The following is a 17,510-nucleotide window of genomic DNA, read 5'->3' on the forward strand; positions in this document are numbered from 1 at the left end:
CGCCTTCCACGATCGGAGTCAAATATTGATGGGATGCGCGTGAAAACCCCGTTTCTCCTCCGATTGAAACGTTGCACACGGTCTTTACGTTCCATTTTGTTTTATTTTTTTTATTCTTAAAGCCAAACAACAGCTTCTCTTAAAATTTTCCGAGAATTTGCCTAGATCATTTCAAAACAGAAGATAAAAAAAAAAGTAACAAAAAGTAACCCCAGGCGACGTGAAGACTAAATCACAACAATTCATTCACTTTCGGACTTGAGCAGTTAAATTTTTGCAAAAAAAAGAGAAAAAAAAAACCAGAAAACGAAAGGTTCCGCGAAGCACATTTTTCACTAATCTTTTGCAAAAAAAAAAAACGAAAGAAAATAAAAGGATCCGCGGAACAAATATCTCATACTTCCGCAGAGGAGACCATTGCCATAGAATAAAGAGTCTTTGCCAATGCACAGACAGATTTTCCAGATTTTCACATCCCTGAGAGAGTAGCCCGGCAACGGATGCACGAGTCGGAGCTCGCTAAAATCTTGGCGCGGCGTTTCCAACAGCGCGACGCCGAACTCCTTCCATCTTCCTCGCACCCGTTACGCGTACCAGAAGAACACACATGAAAATCAGCCGTCTTCCAGCGCGAGCCGCGGAAATTGCTCCATCTCTCTCGCACCCGTTGTCCTTACGGGAAAATCGAAACACGCGGACCGTGATATCCCACGAACCGGCGGGCGGATCGCGAAATCCTCCTTTATCCGGCGCCTCGGGGTAGAGAGGGATCCCAGTGCGGAATCCCAGGGTTATACGACCTCCCGTTAACGAGATCCGCTGATACGTGAGTCAGTCAGTCAGTGAGTGAGTCAATCAACGTGAAGTCTGCTTTACTAGTATAGATTTAATTAACTGAACATTGCCGATGTTGTGTGACCTTCCATGACTACGGCATCTTAGTGCCCACAGATGCTATTGCTGCTTGTGATACGTCATGGAAATCGATACATGTCAACTGATTCTCATCGTAGGCATTGAAAGAGGTTATATTGTTAGTGTTTGAATCCAATGGTCCCTACGTTCTGCAATGACGTCACCACTAATACATGGCATCTATTTGTTGATTCTCAGGCGAGGAACGAAACTGAATTTCAACGCTGCAAAATCTGCACTCGTAGATTGCACATACAGGGTGTACCAAAAGTCCGTCCCACCCCTGCTAACTTTTGAACGAATTGAGCTAGGGTAATGAAACTTTGGGAATGTTCCTATCTCAAAGGGGACCATCTTTTGGGGGGGTCAAAATTTTGGTCCCCCCTCAGGGGGGGCGCGGGGGACCCCAACTTTTTTTTCAAATGGCAACCCCTATCTTGTGATACATCATTCGAAAGAGCATAAAAAACTAAGAATTTTGGCGCAAACCGCAGATCAATATCTTAATTTTTGACCGAGTTATGATAGGTCAAAGGTCAAATTTGACCTATTTTCAAAAAATCATAACTCCGGTTCAAATTATCGTAGAGAAAAAAATAAAACGGGAAAATTTACCAAATTGTGTCCGCTTTTAATTAAAAATTGCAGAAACAACGAACACAAAAACAACAAACAAACAACAAAGTTAAAAAAACAACGAAATTTAAACGGTCAAATTTAATCACCTTAAATTTCGTTTTTTTTTAAACTTTTCCCGAAATTTGGGGACTTGCCAACGTAATGTTGAACTAATTTTGACCTTACTGAGATAATGTGGAGGCAAACCTAGGGGAAATTGCCTTTTTTCGCGGGAAAATTGAATGACCTTTGAATTGATGTATTTGGGGGTCCGAGCCCCCCCTTAAAATTACAGCGAAGTGATTTCTGCAATTTTTACTTAAAAGCGGACACAATTTGGTAAATTTTCCCGTTTTATTTTTTTCTCTACGATAATTTGAACCGGAGTTATGATTTTTTGAAAATAGGTCAAATTTGACCTTTGACCTATCATAACTCGGTCAAAAATTAAGATATTGATCTGCGGTTTGCGCCAAAATTCTTAGTTTTTTATGCTCTTTTGAATGATGTATCACAAGATAGAGGTTGCCATTTGAAAAAAAAAAGTTGGGGGCCCCCCGCGCCCGTCTTCCCTCAGGGGGGGGACCAAAATTTTGACCACTCCCCCCCCCCCAAAAAAAAAAAAAAATGGTCCCTATTCAGATAGGAACATTTCCAAAGTTTCATTCCCCTGGCTCAATTCGTTCAAAAGTTAGCAGGGGTGGGACGGACTTTTGGTACACCCTGTATATATGTGCCGTATTTTAGGCATTTTTTATGCAAAAATGTATCTGATTTCCTCAAAAATTATTATTAAAAATCACCTAAATTTTGAAGAAAAATAATTTCAGTTAAACTCTTGTTAAAATATTGTATTGTTGAAGTCTATTTTGCAAGCTTTGAAATAAATTAAGAGCCCTCGTATGCGTGTTGGTTATTGAAATTGATAGACGGATATATATACAAAGAAGGGGGAAATAGAGCGATCTTATTGGTTTGAACGAGTGGTTGTTGTAGACTAAGGGGGAAATGATGGCGTATATTGTAAAGAGTCTCTCGGGGGTTGCTGCTAATTATTATTCTTTTCACCTCTGTTGTCCGCTGTAACCACCCATTTCAACCAAAAGGAGCGCTCCATTTCTCCCTTTTCTATCGTTTCTTGTAAATCAATATCAAACATCAGCCCGCTGGAAAGTTTGATAATGTGGAGGAACTTACCGCCTGAGTTCTTCCTGGCCATATCCTCAGCGGAAGATGTTTTCCTTTGCTCTACCCTCACGTTGGGTATACTGAAGGGTGCCACGTTCATATTGTCGGAACTACATAAGTGCCTCAGCGGACGATGTCTATCTGGACTTGATTGTAACGGCATCGTGTCTAATTTTAGTTTATTGCGTTGGTTCCTGAAATCATCGCGTAGCATTCCTTGATTTATTATTTGGACTATTTAATCGAGAAGTCTATCTGCATAGGATTCAATATTGCGAAAAAACTTTGATATTTCTGGGTCATTTATAAGACTCCTTATCTGCGTATGGAGGAACAGACATTCGTACATTACATAGGTTCTCAAGATTGACAGACAGATCAACCCAAAAAAAATTGTTGAGTAAAAATCTGACTTGGTATATTTTATCCGAAACCGCTCAATTTCAGGAAAGTTCATCTCGTTATGCGCAAGGAAGATATGGGTGATGTGGATTGGGTGATGTGGGATGTGTGTGCGTATATTTTAAATGTTTCTGAATGGTATACCAAATTAGTCTTTAGATTGAAATACGACCATCATAATATTGATTAAAACACCACGGTAAAAAGTTAAACCACATAATATTGATTGAAACAACACGGTAAAAAGTTAAACCATTGATAAAATGAAAATAAAATAAGAAAAAACTTTAACTACCTTTACACTGAGAAAAAAAGTCTTCGGTCATAAAAACCGTAAGTAGGATGTCGCATATTAGTCGCACATTCCGGTTCATGTAACCAAACTTGCGGTCATTCAAGGAATCAAGTTTTTTCTTTAGCTCGGTTTGTATTCAAAGCTTGAGATCATGAAATGGGATTACGCTTCCTCTAACCAAGAATGCGATTTCATGAACTGATTTAATAGAGTCCACACAGGGTGTCATCGAAATGTCACGTAACTGAGGGTCAGGCAACAAAAATTACTGAACTCAACCTTTGACTTAGATAATTAAGTTCTTAGTTCATATTGTTACGGGGATTTTCAAATCCCCGCTCACAAGACAAACAATACCTACTCTACTTGAATCAAATCGCGCACTACAGCGGCTTTGGTTGGCTCCTCAATCGAGCTATGTTCCTTTCCCACCTTGTATTGTTCAAAGTGTTAACAACGTGCAATAGCCGAGCTGAAGCACCGAAACTGAGGTGCTATAATTTCGTACCGTAGAGACTATTTACGGTAGCCTTTAGGGCGCGATTTACTTCACAAAGACTTCTGCTTTTTCATGAGTGGCAGTTTTGAATTCACGCATTCAAAACCGTTCTACATCTTTGTCCGATGTTCATTACAGTAATTATCGTTGCAAGAATCGTTTTCTCCGTAAATTTATAATCAACACACATGTTTCGGGATCCTTCAATTTGCACCTTGTCTGGTGCTTCAATGCTCAGAAAATGGTGTAAGGTGGAGAGAACAAAATACCAACTTCATACGTTTGAAGGAAAAACAAATATTTTGGCAAGATGGGACTTTCAGCAAGGACAGGACTTAGGCTGAATCGAAACAGAGAATACTCGAAATCATTTACCTGTCTATGAGATCAAACATTTCGAGACAGATATTGCTCAGGCCGGTAAATTGATCTAAATTAAGAGCCGGATTGACTAGCTGCGGCGTTAACAGGGGCATTACCCTAGTTGCCATCAGGTTAACGGACAGCCCGTATTTTTTATCGGATAACATCATCTGATATATATCTGTAACATTAGAAAAAATTAAATCTTGAGAAATTCAAATATGTAAAAATGTAGGCAGTTGGGAGTTTCAAAAATACAAGAAGAGTCTCATCATTATTATCATTGATATAAACTTCGAAGGATTCTACCTTTTAAACATTTCCACCTTTTTCTATATCACTCGAGAGGTTGCCAGATTGTGCAATAAATATTAATATTTCACGTGCACTGAAAAAAAAAACTGCTAAAATCAACACATAAAATAGTGAAAAAAGGTGACAACTCATCAAAATAGATTAAGAATACCGGGTTGATTTAACTAATTTGGTGATTTGTCACCGTATTTTAGCAATTTTTTTTTTCAGTGTGGGATTTCAATTGGAAAAAGTGCTGAAAAAGCAAATTATCTGGCAACAGTAGAGACCAAGAGGGACAAAAGGCTGCCCTCCTGAGAAAACCCATGATTTAGCCGGAAATTTCATTAAAACAAATTGGTTCCGTTTGAAGCATCAAGTGTATACTGGGGGAAAGATATTTTAAAATAATTATTGTAAATGGACATAGAGCTGCTACAAAAAAGGAAAAAATGAAAGGGAAAGGAAATGAAATAAGGATATAGTTACCTACACAATCAGATAGAATAAAACAAAAACATCCAAGAAATGTATATGCAATGTAACCATACGAAAAAACACAAGTGGGCTCATAGCGATTTGGAACTCGAACACTAAAGTATCGTTGAGCAGTTTTAAGCCCCCCACGCCACCGATATAATCTTCTTAAGAGTGCAGATGAACTGTTTCTTCTTCAACAAGTCAAATCCTGGGCAGATGTCCACCGCTTGTCACTTTCCTCCACCCGATGGAACTGACGACCAAGTCAATTGCGATTTTGAAGAAATGATCGATCCCAATAATGGCTTCATCTATCTATATCTATCTGTATATCTATATATATATATATATATATATATATATATATATATAAAATATTTCACTAAATTGCATGCATTTTACACAAATATTCATGAAATTTAATTCAATTGAAATCCTTCATATCAAGGCAACATTCAATGAAATTTCACGACACTTTAGGTATAACACAAAAAGTTCATGAAAAGGCTTTTTGCGAAAATCCTTGAATATACGGATTCGCAAATTATTATGAACTTGCCTTTTGCAAAATTTTATGAAATTTCTTTCTATAAAATATCACGGGAGTTCATGCATCTGCCGTATAGCGCAATCTTTTGTTTTTTATGAGAGTCAACCTCTTTTTACGCTTCAGCAGGGTGTTGCAACAGACCCATTCTCAAACGTCACAATGAGCATGTTTACGCCCTCAATCACACAACAAACTAATCATTTATGTATGAAACACGAGTTGTAAAAGTCGAGGAAAAAGCTTGATTGGGTTCCTCTTAGGAGGAGATGAGGAAGACGTCCAAAGTAAAGGCGGTGACAGGGGGTTTTAAACAAGAAGAGATAGTGCCAGTTCCCTGAAGGACATTTGGAGGACAAAGCACTGTGGCGGATAGGCGTCGCAAAGCGACAGAGATCACTGTGAAAGCGGCTTGTTCGTATAAATGTAAAAAAGTGGAGGAAAACGTGACTTACTGACAACAGCCATTATAACTTCGGCGTCCTGAAGCCGGACGTCCCAGAGCAAAGGTAGGACCTCGTCGATGATCTGCGTCCGATCCAACCGATCAAGAATTTTTTGTATACACACTAAAATATTTATGTCTATTTTAATATCACCAGCGTTTTTTTCGTAAACTAGTTTGAGTTTTGGCAGTACCATTCGCCGAATGGCCGTTTCTTCCAAGTAATTTGAAACGTTCGCCACAGCGACAAGTGCAGCAGTCTAGAAACGCGAGAAGGTAAAAGTAATTAAAAAACAGTAATAAGCAATTGAGTGACAAGAATGACAAATGAATCTTGGAAAATGTGTTGAATTATAAAAACTAATAAACAAAAAAAAAGAACAAGAAAACATTAAAAACAAAAAATTAAGAGGAATAAACCGTTCATGAAATATTATCATAAAGTTGCATAATATATTGTATATTATCATAATATCAATTTTTCATAAAAGGGAAAATAATATATCTTGCGTAAGAAAGTGTATCCTGTAGGTAAATTTAGGTAGGTAAATGAAATGTGAGAGGAAAACTATATTAGAATGTAGATGAAAAAATGAGAACTCTTTGCAAAGAGGTAGATGTTATAAAAAATAGAGGGACCTAGGAAGAGGATACAAAACATTTAAAATGATAGATTCAAAGAACAACGGATCGATTTAATACAAAGAGGAAAATAAGTCGGAAAATAAACAAACCTCCCTATGCAGTTGGCTCGTTTCTTTGAATTAATTTCTAAGAGAGAAAACCTGTAAAAAAGAGCCAACTGTGAATTCGGTTCCTCTTTCTAGACAAATTCAGTTCTTTTAGCATAAAAAAAGAACACAAAGTCTCCTCTTGTCAGCTCTTTGTTAGATGCACATTGCACCTGATTGTATTTGCCCTTTCCAGGCGCTCAATCTAGCATCATACTGGAGTGTCAGAGAATCTCAACATCGCACTATAAAAAGGAAAATTTTAGTAGGTCCCGAAGAAATCCAAGAGAATAACTTCAGAAAGCGATAGCAAAAGATAATTTTAAGTTGCTTCTCTTAAGGAAAACGATTTTTGTCAATTTTGAAAGTTTTAAGACAGGTTCGTACCTACTTAGAGGTTTTTCATAAACCGTGGCATTTTTTTTCAATTTTTAATTTTTTACAATGACAACTTCTGGTCATCCCTTATCAGGATCTACTTCCTAAATATTCCCGTCGAATTTTACTCGAGTTTAAATAAAAGTGTCCTCCTCGTAATGTGATGTCAAGAATCTTCTGAAACGTCCCTCAATCACAATGTGAACAACATAAGACTTCCTATAGAAATAAGCTGCTCAAGGAAACGATTGTAGAAAGGACCCTGAATCGTTAGACATTTCCACTCTCCTAAAGCGATACATGGCGACCGCGGACGCGGCACGAGGTTCGAGAGTGGATGGTAATTTATGGAAATAGTTTTTCCTCACCTGAACTTGAATGGTGGAGCTCTCGAAAGCACTGTACAACATGGGAAGGACCTCCGTTCGTATATCATCGCGAGGCGTCTTCTCCAAAATGATATGTAAATTTTCTAACAACGTTACAGAAGCCTGGATTGTCTTTGGAATAGTGAACACATTCCTGCAAAAGGAAACATCGACAGTCAAAGGTTAAATCAATCGCCACAGGAAATAAATCCGGAATTCTTCTACCTGGAATTGCTTCCAAGGAAGATATATATGATATGTTTGGTCGAAACAATCTTCTTTGTTTCTGCCTAACATCTCACGCTGAGGAAAGAGGTCAGAAGAATCAAACTTTCGGGTGGTATGCATGAGCGGATCAACGATTTTTTTTGCGGGAAGGGGGGGCTAGAGGGCAGCTCATTAAGTGGGTTTTAAGGGGAGCACAGAAAGGCACCTCCCCCAAAGAGGGGCTTGGAGGGACTTCTTCGGTTCCAAAAGAGAATCCAGGTGCAATTGACCATTAGACAAGACACGAATTTGAGCATTCTGTTACCTGATTCGTAACCAAAATGTCACGAAAAAGATGGTTCGGACAACAAAAATGACAGGAAATCACTCTTAACTCAGGTATTAATGTTTTTTTTTCTTTTCAATGGTAATGGAAACTTTGAATTCCCCGCTCACACGAAAAACAACAGTTTACTTGAATCAAGTCGCCCACGACAACAGTTTTAGCAGGCTACTTAATCGAGTAATGTTCCTCCCCCGCCTTTTGTTGTCCACAGTGTTAACAATGTGCAACAGCCAAGCCGAAGCACCAATTATGGGGTTGCCAGGTTTACATATCGCAGAGATGTAAATTCTAGCGTGCCATTTAGCTCACGTTGCCTATTATGTTTTTATGAGTAGGAGATTTTAATTTACGTATCAGAAATCGTTCGCTATCTTACTAAGAAAGTGTTTTCAGTATTGTCGTTGTGCTTGTTTTGTTCTAAGTACAAATTTGACGAAGAAACTTGTACTAGAGTGCTTAAATAATCTCGAGTGTAAAACGAATATGTTTGATAAACATGTTTTTGAGTGTGCTATGGGAATGCAGATAGATTCTTACCGGAAGGCGGGTAGAATATTATTTTCGTACTCTTCGACGGAACATTCTTGGATGAGCACTAGAATGGGATGAAGGACGGACGCCAAAGACTCTTGCGTCTTCATCTCTGCATACAGACACGGCCACACGTGCTGAAGCCATAATTTCTGTCAAACCAGTACACGAAAACATAAATTAATTTTTAAATAATTATAAAGTTATTATAAGTTGTTATTCATTATTAAATCCCGGGGAAAGTGTGAAAACTGCTGTGATAGCGAAGAGAGCAGTTACATTGAAAAAAATAATATGCTGTTTTAGCGCCTAAGCTGTCAAAAATGTGTCTGGTGATCCCAAGATACTGCCTTTACTGCCCTCGCAGTCAACTCTACATCCTGTGAATGCAAATTCAACTGTGTGGGCCATCAAGACTGCATCTTAGGATCACCAGACACATTTTTGACATCCTAGGTGCTAAAACAGCATACCAGTTTTTTCAGTGTAGTGCAAAAATGAAGTTTTGAGAAAACGGGCGCAGAAGCATGTGACTGGGAAATGTTACTGATAGAAGCCTCCTTTCTTTGTCAAAGTGCCACTGATCATCCGGAAGACTCATAGAAATCGTTTGGATAATTTAAAATCGACCGATTGTATTTCAATTACATGAAAAGAGTAATATTCAGTTTCATAATGGGCTGTTGTTAAGCAAGATATTTAATGATTATAATGATCTTAAGTGCTATCTCCTGCATGCTTCCGTTATTGCGTGTTGGACAACAAACACATTTTCAAGTTAGAAGTTGGCAGAAGAGGGCGGGACTACACTTGGCAGCACTATTTTCATTGGCTCTCTGGAAGGAATAATGTCTTTCACGGCTGTTTTGCCTGAAACTACTTCATTTTTTGCGCACTTATGGCTTTCTCTTAAGTCTCGTTTTTGTAAAATGAAGATGAATTTTGTTTTTTGACTACTTCAGTGATCATCTAAAAAAGGTAAAACAAATTTTGAAGGAAACTCAATTTCGAAAATTTGACACTTAGGTACTGCTCTCTTTGCTGCCACGACAGAGGAGTGTCTCACTTTGGGGGAGCTCAGGGATTTTGTTCGAAGGGGCCCTAAACGAAACCTTGTGATGAGACATCTACCGATGAAATGTTCAACTCTAAGTTCGAAGCACATTTTGGTGATACAGCGTTGAAAAAGTTACAGTTTTTTGTTCCGAAAATGGTAATACTTTCGAGTTTTTTTCCAGGAACCAGGGAAATTCAAAATAATAGAATTTATCAATCGTAAAAAATTTAAACTTTGCAACGCTGTCTTGCCAAAATGAGCTTTAAGCTCAAGCTAAAACAATCAATGGCATGTACCATTATAAGGTTTCGTTTAGGCTATAATTGGAGAAAATCCGTAAGTTCCTTAAAGAAGGGACACAATAAAATGACCCTTTATTTGACAGGTTCTTTCCTCATTCTTGTTTATACTTGAGGCTATTAATCCGAAAAAGTGGTTTGAATTAGCACATGTTAAAACCTCGTGTATTTAAAGAAGGAGTAAATTACGGGAAACGTAATGAAGTACGAAGACCATTTTGGACGGTTTTATCCAAAGTCAGCCTAGCTGCATCTCACGTTGCCTGATTTTCTATCATTTTTTTTTTCATAATTGTTTAACGAAAAACTTAGGGCACTTGACAGCACTTCCTTTCATATAGCCCGCTTCACATATATATTTAGATTTACTGAAGCCCGCGAAACCGGCCATAGAAGACGCAAAGCGCCCTTTTGAGGTTGGGCCGCGGAGCAGCCATGGGAGCATACGGCCCCCTCGTATCAGCTATAAGTTATAGTCATCGAGGTTTTCGAGATATCGATGTTCGAGTTATTTAAGTCCGACTGCCGTAACAATCAAGTTGTTGTATTTGCGGTACAGGTACGGCATGATAGCACAACGTGTTAGATCATAATTCACGACAGTTTCAAATAAAAGCTCACAGTGAGATGAAATGGGGATTATCCGTGGTAGGAAAATGGAATGACGGAAGAGGGAACCTAGGGACATCGGAGGAGGATAAGGGAAAAATAATTTTCTATGAGGTTTTCTATTTCAGATGAAATCATCGTCAACTCCCGGAAATAACGCTTACAACCGGATTTACGAGTGGGTCCACATTTCCGAGTGCGAAGATTACTCATTCTGATAGAAGCAATGACTAAAAAAAAAAAAAATTCTTTTTAGCTCAGGACTCTTTGATCTAGCAACATGATGGTCATACTCCCCCCTCCCTCCTCTTTTTCGCTGTTATCTTTGAAATGAAGGACAGCTAAAAAGTGGTCAAGGTCTTCCCGTTGTTCCTTGGCTGAATCATCTGACAAAAAACAGTCCATCCTTTTTACGATAGAAATGGAAAGGGATTTTTATAATCTTTGTAGTTACAAGGACGCTGTCTTGTATCGCTGTCTCAGTCTGTATTCTCATTGAAACGACAATTTATTTTTGTACAGAATACTAATGTTTTTCGTCCAGCAAACATGGAAAATTGAAATTTCGTACAAATTGATCGACAAGGATATAGACGACAAACGGAGTACGGTGCACGGTGCAATCTCATCGTTGCAGACGAGAGGTTGCAGTGGTTAAAGGAGGTAAGTAATAGACTAATTAACATCAACCTATTAAGGACACGTGATTACTTCATCATTCTACACTTGAACAGTCTGTAACAACCACCCGTTCAACAAATTGGATTGCAACATTATACCTTAGTCCCCTTTGTCTTTAGCTTCGTATATCAATTTTAATAATCAGCCGGCGTGTAACTAGTATTTTCAGTCAAAGGAACCAAACCCTTGAAGGCTAAGTGTCGAAATTAATAGAAAAAACTACAGAATAAGACGACAACCGGACAGTGGAGCGATCTGGTAAGTTGAAACGGATGGTTGTTACACACTCATGGGGAAAATGGTAGACAAACTAGTGAGGGGTCACTCGGGGGTTGCCATTAGTTGGTTTATTTCTTACCTCCTTGGTCCACTGCAACTGCCCATTTCAACCGATGGGATCGCTCTATTTCTTGTTTGCCTCCTTTTTCTATTGCTTTGTCTATCATTTGCAATGATGAGATCTCTGCACTGAAAACCTTTTAGTTACACATGAACTAAAGTTCAATCCTTCTAACCAAAGTTTTATTCTCCGTTAATTCAGTATTTTGCAGGAACCGTAAGTACCACACCTACAAAAAGTGAAGTTGATTTTAGATTCTGGATGTAAAAAAAGTGTGCGAGCACTTACGAAATGCTGAATTAACCGCTACAGCAGTTACTTTAGCAATGTGAAGATGTAAAACTAACTGTTGTAGTGGGTAATTCAGCGTTTTGTGAGTTCTCGCACACTTTTTACATTCAGAATGTTAAATCAACTTCACTTTTTTTTCGGTGCAGTTCAACCGTTATATCCAAGCAGGTCGGTGCGTGACCGGGCAGTTATGTCAAACCGGACGTAGGACAGTTATTATCCTCTAAAATTTACCACTACTACTTATAAGTCGCTTTTATAGCGCTTCTATGCGCTCTGCGACACCCAACCGCCGCTGACAGCCCAACCACCGCATCTCCACGATTTGGCAGGGCGTCCTCAACGTTTTCTGCCAAGGGGGACCCAATCCAGAGCCTTCATAGGCAACCAATCATCTGGCATCCTAACGAATAAAACAGCGTAGAAATAAGCCCAGGCAAAAGTTCGTAAGCTGGTAGTGAAGAAGAATGACACCCGGGAGAGAAACTGCTTCAAGATCGATACCCATTTGGGTGGGTGGAGGAGTGCGGAAAGCTGGAAGCTGGAAGGTGATCAAGCGCTCACGCAGGGATTTAAAAAGAGAAATATACCTATCACCGGTGACATTAAAACAATTTGAAGACCATTTAAAAATTTATTGACGGAATGGCGACCAGAGTTTCAGGGAGGGAGCACAGCAGATGAAGAACCAGGGGATAATCAATCTTTGCATGTCATACTTATGAAGAAGTTGTAAAGGCCACCAAGAGGTTGAGAAATCGCAAAGCACCCGGACCGGGAGGGATACCAGCAGAGTTAATAAAGTGCGGGAAAAGGAAGTTATTGTAGTGGAATCGGTTAAACCGATTTACTTGGAGGAGGCTGGTTTGGGGACATGGCAAGTCGTGAGATATCGCGGATTTCCATGACAGGGCCATGCGTGTTAGATGCGAGTTTTTGAGACGCGATTATTTATGTCCACGCGCGGAGCTTACCCAGATAAGACAGGAATATTTAGCCAATATTTAAACAATATTGTTTTGGTATTTATGCAAACATTGGGTCAATATTGGTTAAATATTGAGCCAATGTTAAAAGTGTACACCATCTTTCCTTTTGGCATAAATACTGTGCCAATACTTTGGCTGAGAATACTGTGTCAGTACTTCAAAGGGAAAGTATTTGGATATCAATATTGAGACAATACTACACCAATATTGAATCAATTTAGGGGTTCGCAGCTAGGGGATGGTGGAAAAGGGTTAATTGTGGAAATAATTTTAGAAACCATGAAAAATAAAAATAATGAAACCACTGGGATGTTAATGAACCGATTTTGCAGATTAGAAATTTTTCATCCACCTTGGGGATTGAACCCGGGACCTACCTAACATTAACCGACGACCCTACCGATTGAGCTTCACTAGACGATGTATTTTAGTGACTTAAAACCGGTATTTAACGTTGAGTTGGACGGGCAACTAGGATATTTTCCATCTGCCTGGATTTGTCCGTGTATTTATTTTACTTTTTACTTTACTATATTTTTTAAATTTATTTTATCGTTTTACTTTGTTTTATTTCCTTGCTGACTCTATTTTTTTCTTCACTCTATTTTTTTTTTTTTTTTCAAGCACTTCATTTTTTTTCTTTAATTATTTACTTCTTATTCCTTTACTTTGTTTTGTTTTACTGTAATTTATTTTAATACTTCATCATAATTTTTTTGACTTCAGTTAATTCTTTAAATTCATTCTATTCTTTAACCTCATTTAGTTTTTTCCCTTATACTTTATTTTTTTCTTCATCTCAGTTTTTTTACTTCATCTCCTTGCTCCCTCTAATGTTTTACTTCAGTTTAGTCTTTGACTTCATTTTATCATTAATTTGATTTACTTCATTTTATTTCTCTTCTTTTGTCTCTGTTATTCTATTATTTCCACCATTCTATTATTTTATTTATTTTTTTCTCTTTAAATTTTTCATCGACATTCTGAGATGCATTTTGCATTTGATTGCAGTTTGATGTCTTCCTCATAAAGACTATGCAGGTGCGATTGCCATAATCTCACAGCTGCACAGCTACTAAGTGCAAGTTCTACAGGAGACCAATAAGCACACGAGATCAAGAATTTCTTCTTCAGTTGAATTTAAATGTTTCATTTGAAATTTGAAAAATAAAAAATAAACAACCAGATGTGAATGAATGATAACATTCTCATTCAATGATAATATTCACAACAGTACATGAACTACAAACGAAACAAAAAAAGAAATAAACTGAGATCACGCGCAAATACATTGAAAATGACCTCAAGGAGGTAGAAATTCAACAATTTCTTGGGAGGCAAAAAAATATATATTATATTATATTATATTAAATTTGACAACAACTGCAATAACCTTTATGAATAATAAGGTTGAAAATAATGCATAATTGTTCAGAAAGAACACATTTGAGCTACGTCTTAAATCTAAGCCTTATTATGTTTAATACTTTTCGTTATGGGCAGGCATTTAGTATGATGACTTATACCGATTAGGATATCGAAAATATTTTAAAAATATTTTGAATAGGAGTATTTTTGTTTAAAATATTTTCAAAATATTTTGAAAATACTTACTAATGCATTACTGTCTTTTAAAATGTTTTTAAAATATATAATAAATATTTTGAATATAAATATTATATGTACTGATATTTTAAAAATACTCTCACGATATAAATTTTTACAGTATTGAAATACAAATATTTTGAAAATATTTTTATGATGTTTTGGGTAAACATATTATTTTTAAAAATACTAAATGATGATTCTTTAAATATTTTCTAAAAAAATAATTTGGATTATAATATTATCAAAATATTGTCAGTATTGTGTAAATATTGCGACAGTACTGACAATATTTGCCCAATATTGTAAAAATATTATGTCTTATCTGGGTAAGGCGATTCGGAAGTCGGAGTTGGGCACGAAAGCTTCGGGCGTTGGCATAGAAGCTCGCAGAAGCCGCTCGTACGGGGTCAGTCGATGTGTGGTTCTAAACCCGGACAACCCGGTCCAGCCCCTGTTAGAGCAGCTAAGTCAGAGAATAAAGTGTAAGTTGTAAAATATAAAATGTGGTTCCGCTTTCCTCCTAACGGTTCCCACTACATTATTTTTGTCTATTAGGGACCTGGTATAGAAGTGCATTACAGAGAGTGAGGTTCCGAAAGAATGGAAAGAGTCGTGGATCACAGCTATACTCATAAAAAGGGCCGAAAGGAAGATTGCGAAAATTATAAAGGTTTGTCGGTGACAGGAACGTTGAGTAAGATCTACGGGAAAATTTTGAAACCGAAGATGGAAGAAGAATGGAAGCCCAGTGAATCAGAAGAGCAGGCGGGGCTTAGAGCGGGTGGATTGACGATTGACCATCTACTTTGTGTCACTCAGATAATTGAGAAAAGATTGGCAGTAATACAAGAGCTGCACTTAGTTTTCGTAGATCCTCAAAAAGTCCCATGATAGCGTGCCGCTGCTGAAACTCTGGGAAGCCTTGGAAAAATCTGGTTTTACTAGGTTACTTCTCCCAGCGATTCAGAGGTTATACAGTGGGACTTACGGTAAAATTCTCTAGAACTTCAAAAGCATAAAATTGGCAAGCAGTTTTCGTAACAACCGTGCTTTTGAATTCATTGGCGAATGCATCAAGTTGGCATCATTGTTTGGTCTTCGCATTTAAACCTGTGGAAATTCTTCCAGGAGGAATTCATTCTTCTTCTTGGAGGGGATTCTTGGAGGAGCAAGGTGCTCTGACGAGAACCAGTTGTTCGACACCGGTTTAAAAGGAGGGAAAACAATGTAACTAACTGGATTAGCCTCTAGAATAGACTTGACTACTGGCTAAGAATTTACACGTGTTAAGTAATTTTCGCTCATCAACGTCTTTAGCAGAAAACTTTAAACATGCTTAAAAAACCCAAAATCAAATGAAAAATGAGAAATTTTAGTAGACATTTTTTGTGAAAATCAGTAAAATCAAATCTCCCCCGTATTCAATTAAATCAAAAATCAAAACGCAGGGTATCTTCCTGTGTCTACACCGGCAATAGACCGTAAATGATTGGCTATGGACATTATCTCATTTGGAACTATAGTAAAGAATTAATATTATTAAGGTGTTTGTCAGTGGCATGCTTTGATAAATATCGATTGATCTGCAATTTAAATCTATGAAAAAAGATCTATAAACATGGTGTTTGCAAAGAACACCTTAACAATAGATTCTTTAACATAGCTTAAAATGGAGAAATATCCATAATAATTGATCATTTACGCCTCGCCATTGAGTGTTTGTTGCAAACACCCTCACAATCGATCCTTCTACATGGGTATAAACGGGAGATCAATCGATTTATTGAAAAGGATGAAAAAGTAGTATTTCCCTCAATACCGCATTACCCCGTTTTGCAGGCCATCTTTTGCTCTTGTCTCAAAAACCGCTAATAGATGCGTCAAAATGGTTCCAACTTTAGATCCGAAGTTCTGCAGCTTGGGAAAATAAAAGGGTCTCATAATTTGTAAATACATTCGTGCGTTTTCATCAGGCAAATCAGGTTCTTTGAAGAGACCGAAGATGACACGGGATCAAGACCTTTTGCACTTCCATTGAAGAAGAAAAAATGGTCATTTGGCCGAGCTCTCAGTTGAAGACTCGAATTACTGAATTCCATAAAATGATGGAGATATTGCGAGAAAATATCTATATCAGAGAATCGATTTGATTTGGACAAAAAAATCGTCCCGAATCAAAAATTGACGAAAAAATATCGATTTCCATTAAATCGATTTTTGGAATCGACTTGATAAAAATTCGTGAACATGGCGACAATGCACAAGGGTCAATGCCGTCTTCAGCATCAAAATTTGGATCGAGACTTGATAGACATTGCTTGACTCTGGTCTTGCCGATTTTAATTGGTTTAAATGACAGGTTAGTCAATCTTCTTGGATTCCAGTCCTTCATTGATCCCAATTAATCAATGCAATTTTTTGCGATTATTTGCATCAAAACTGATGGCTTGAAGTTTTGAATAATTGATTTTAAATCACCAATTGTACGATACGATTTTCCATTTATCGACGAGTAACAATCTTTAGTTAAGCTCACTGTCTACTTCCAAATTGGTTCTGCATGGCTCGCTTTTACCGCAAACCGTCCTAAGGAGGGGGGGGGGGGAGGTCGTCGCATTATGGCTAGAGAGAGACGCCCTAGTGGAAATGGGAATACATGAGAATGAGAAAAATACGGCATATTTTTCGTTTACTAATATTAAAAATCGATAAAATAATAATAAAAATTTACTCACACGGGGTATGGACGGCAAAATGTCTTTCAATGTGGTCCTGTAGAATTGATTCTTTTGGGCAGGATCCTTCATATTAACAACATCTAAAAACTGTAGCGCTTGAACGGCCGGATCACTGAAAATAAATGTTAAAGGACGGTGTCGTATTCAAATGAAAAACTGATCTCTTGGAGTAAATCATTTTAAAGGTATACAAATGATCCTACTACGATACTTGTTTCGCCAGAAGAATTGAGAATTTTAGGGGCGGCGAATTCTGCGATTTTTTTTAACATGAACATGAAAAAAGTACAG

At 37.7% G+C, this 17,510-nt stretch overlaps 2 protein-coding genes across 3 annotated transcripts in view; one reads left to right on the plus strand and one right to left on the minus strand.

Annotated features, from left to right (window-relative positions):
* The window catches only part of bma (SCY1-like protein bma), a gene marked incomplete at its 3' end in the record, with an annotated part of 138,692 nt that overhangs the window by 16,372 nt on the left and 104,810 nt on the right, over window positions 1-17,510 (minus strand). For both annotated transcript variants that reach the window (XM_072303239.1, XM_072303240.1), the window contains 6 exon segments: window positions 2,731-2,915; window positions 4,293-4,461; window positions 6,057-6,306; window positions 7,524-7,677; window positions 8,614-8,759; window positions 17,217-17,331. In XM_072303239.1, coding sequence (XP_072159340.1) covers window positions 2,731-2,915; window positions 4,293-4,461; window positions 6,057-6,306; window positions 7,524-7,677; window positions 8,614-8,759; window positions 17,217-17,331 — 1,019 coding nt within the window.
* Window positions 1-17,510, plus strand: part of LOC109039286 (cytochrome P450 6k1) — a 350,075-nt gene that overhangs the window by 13,815 nt on the left and 318,750 nt on the right. The window lies entirely within an intron of this gene.

This window comes from Bemisia tabaci, chromosome 8 (genome assembly GCF_918797505.1).
Source record: "Bemisia tabaci chromosome 8, PGI_BMITA_v3".
Taxonomy (NCBI): domain Eukaryota; kingdom Metazoa; phylum Arthropoda; class Insecta; order Hemiptera; family Aleyrodidae; genus Bemisia; species Bemisia tabaci.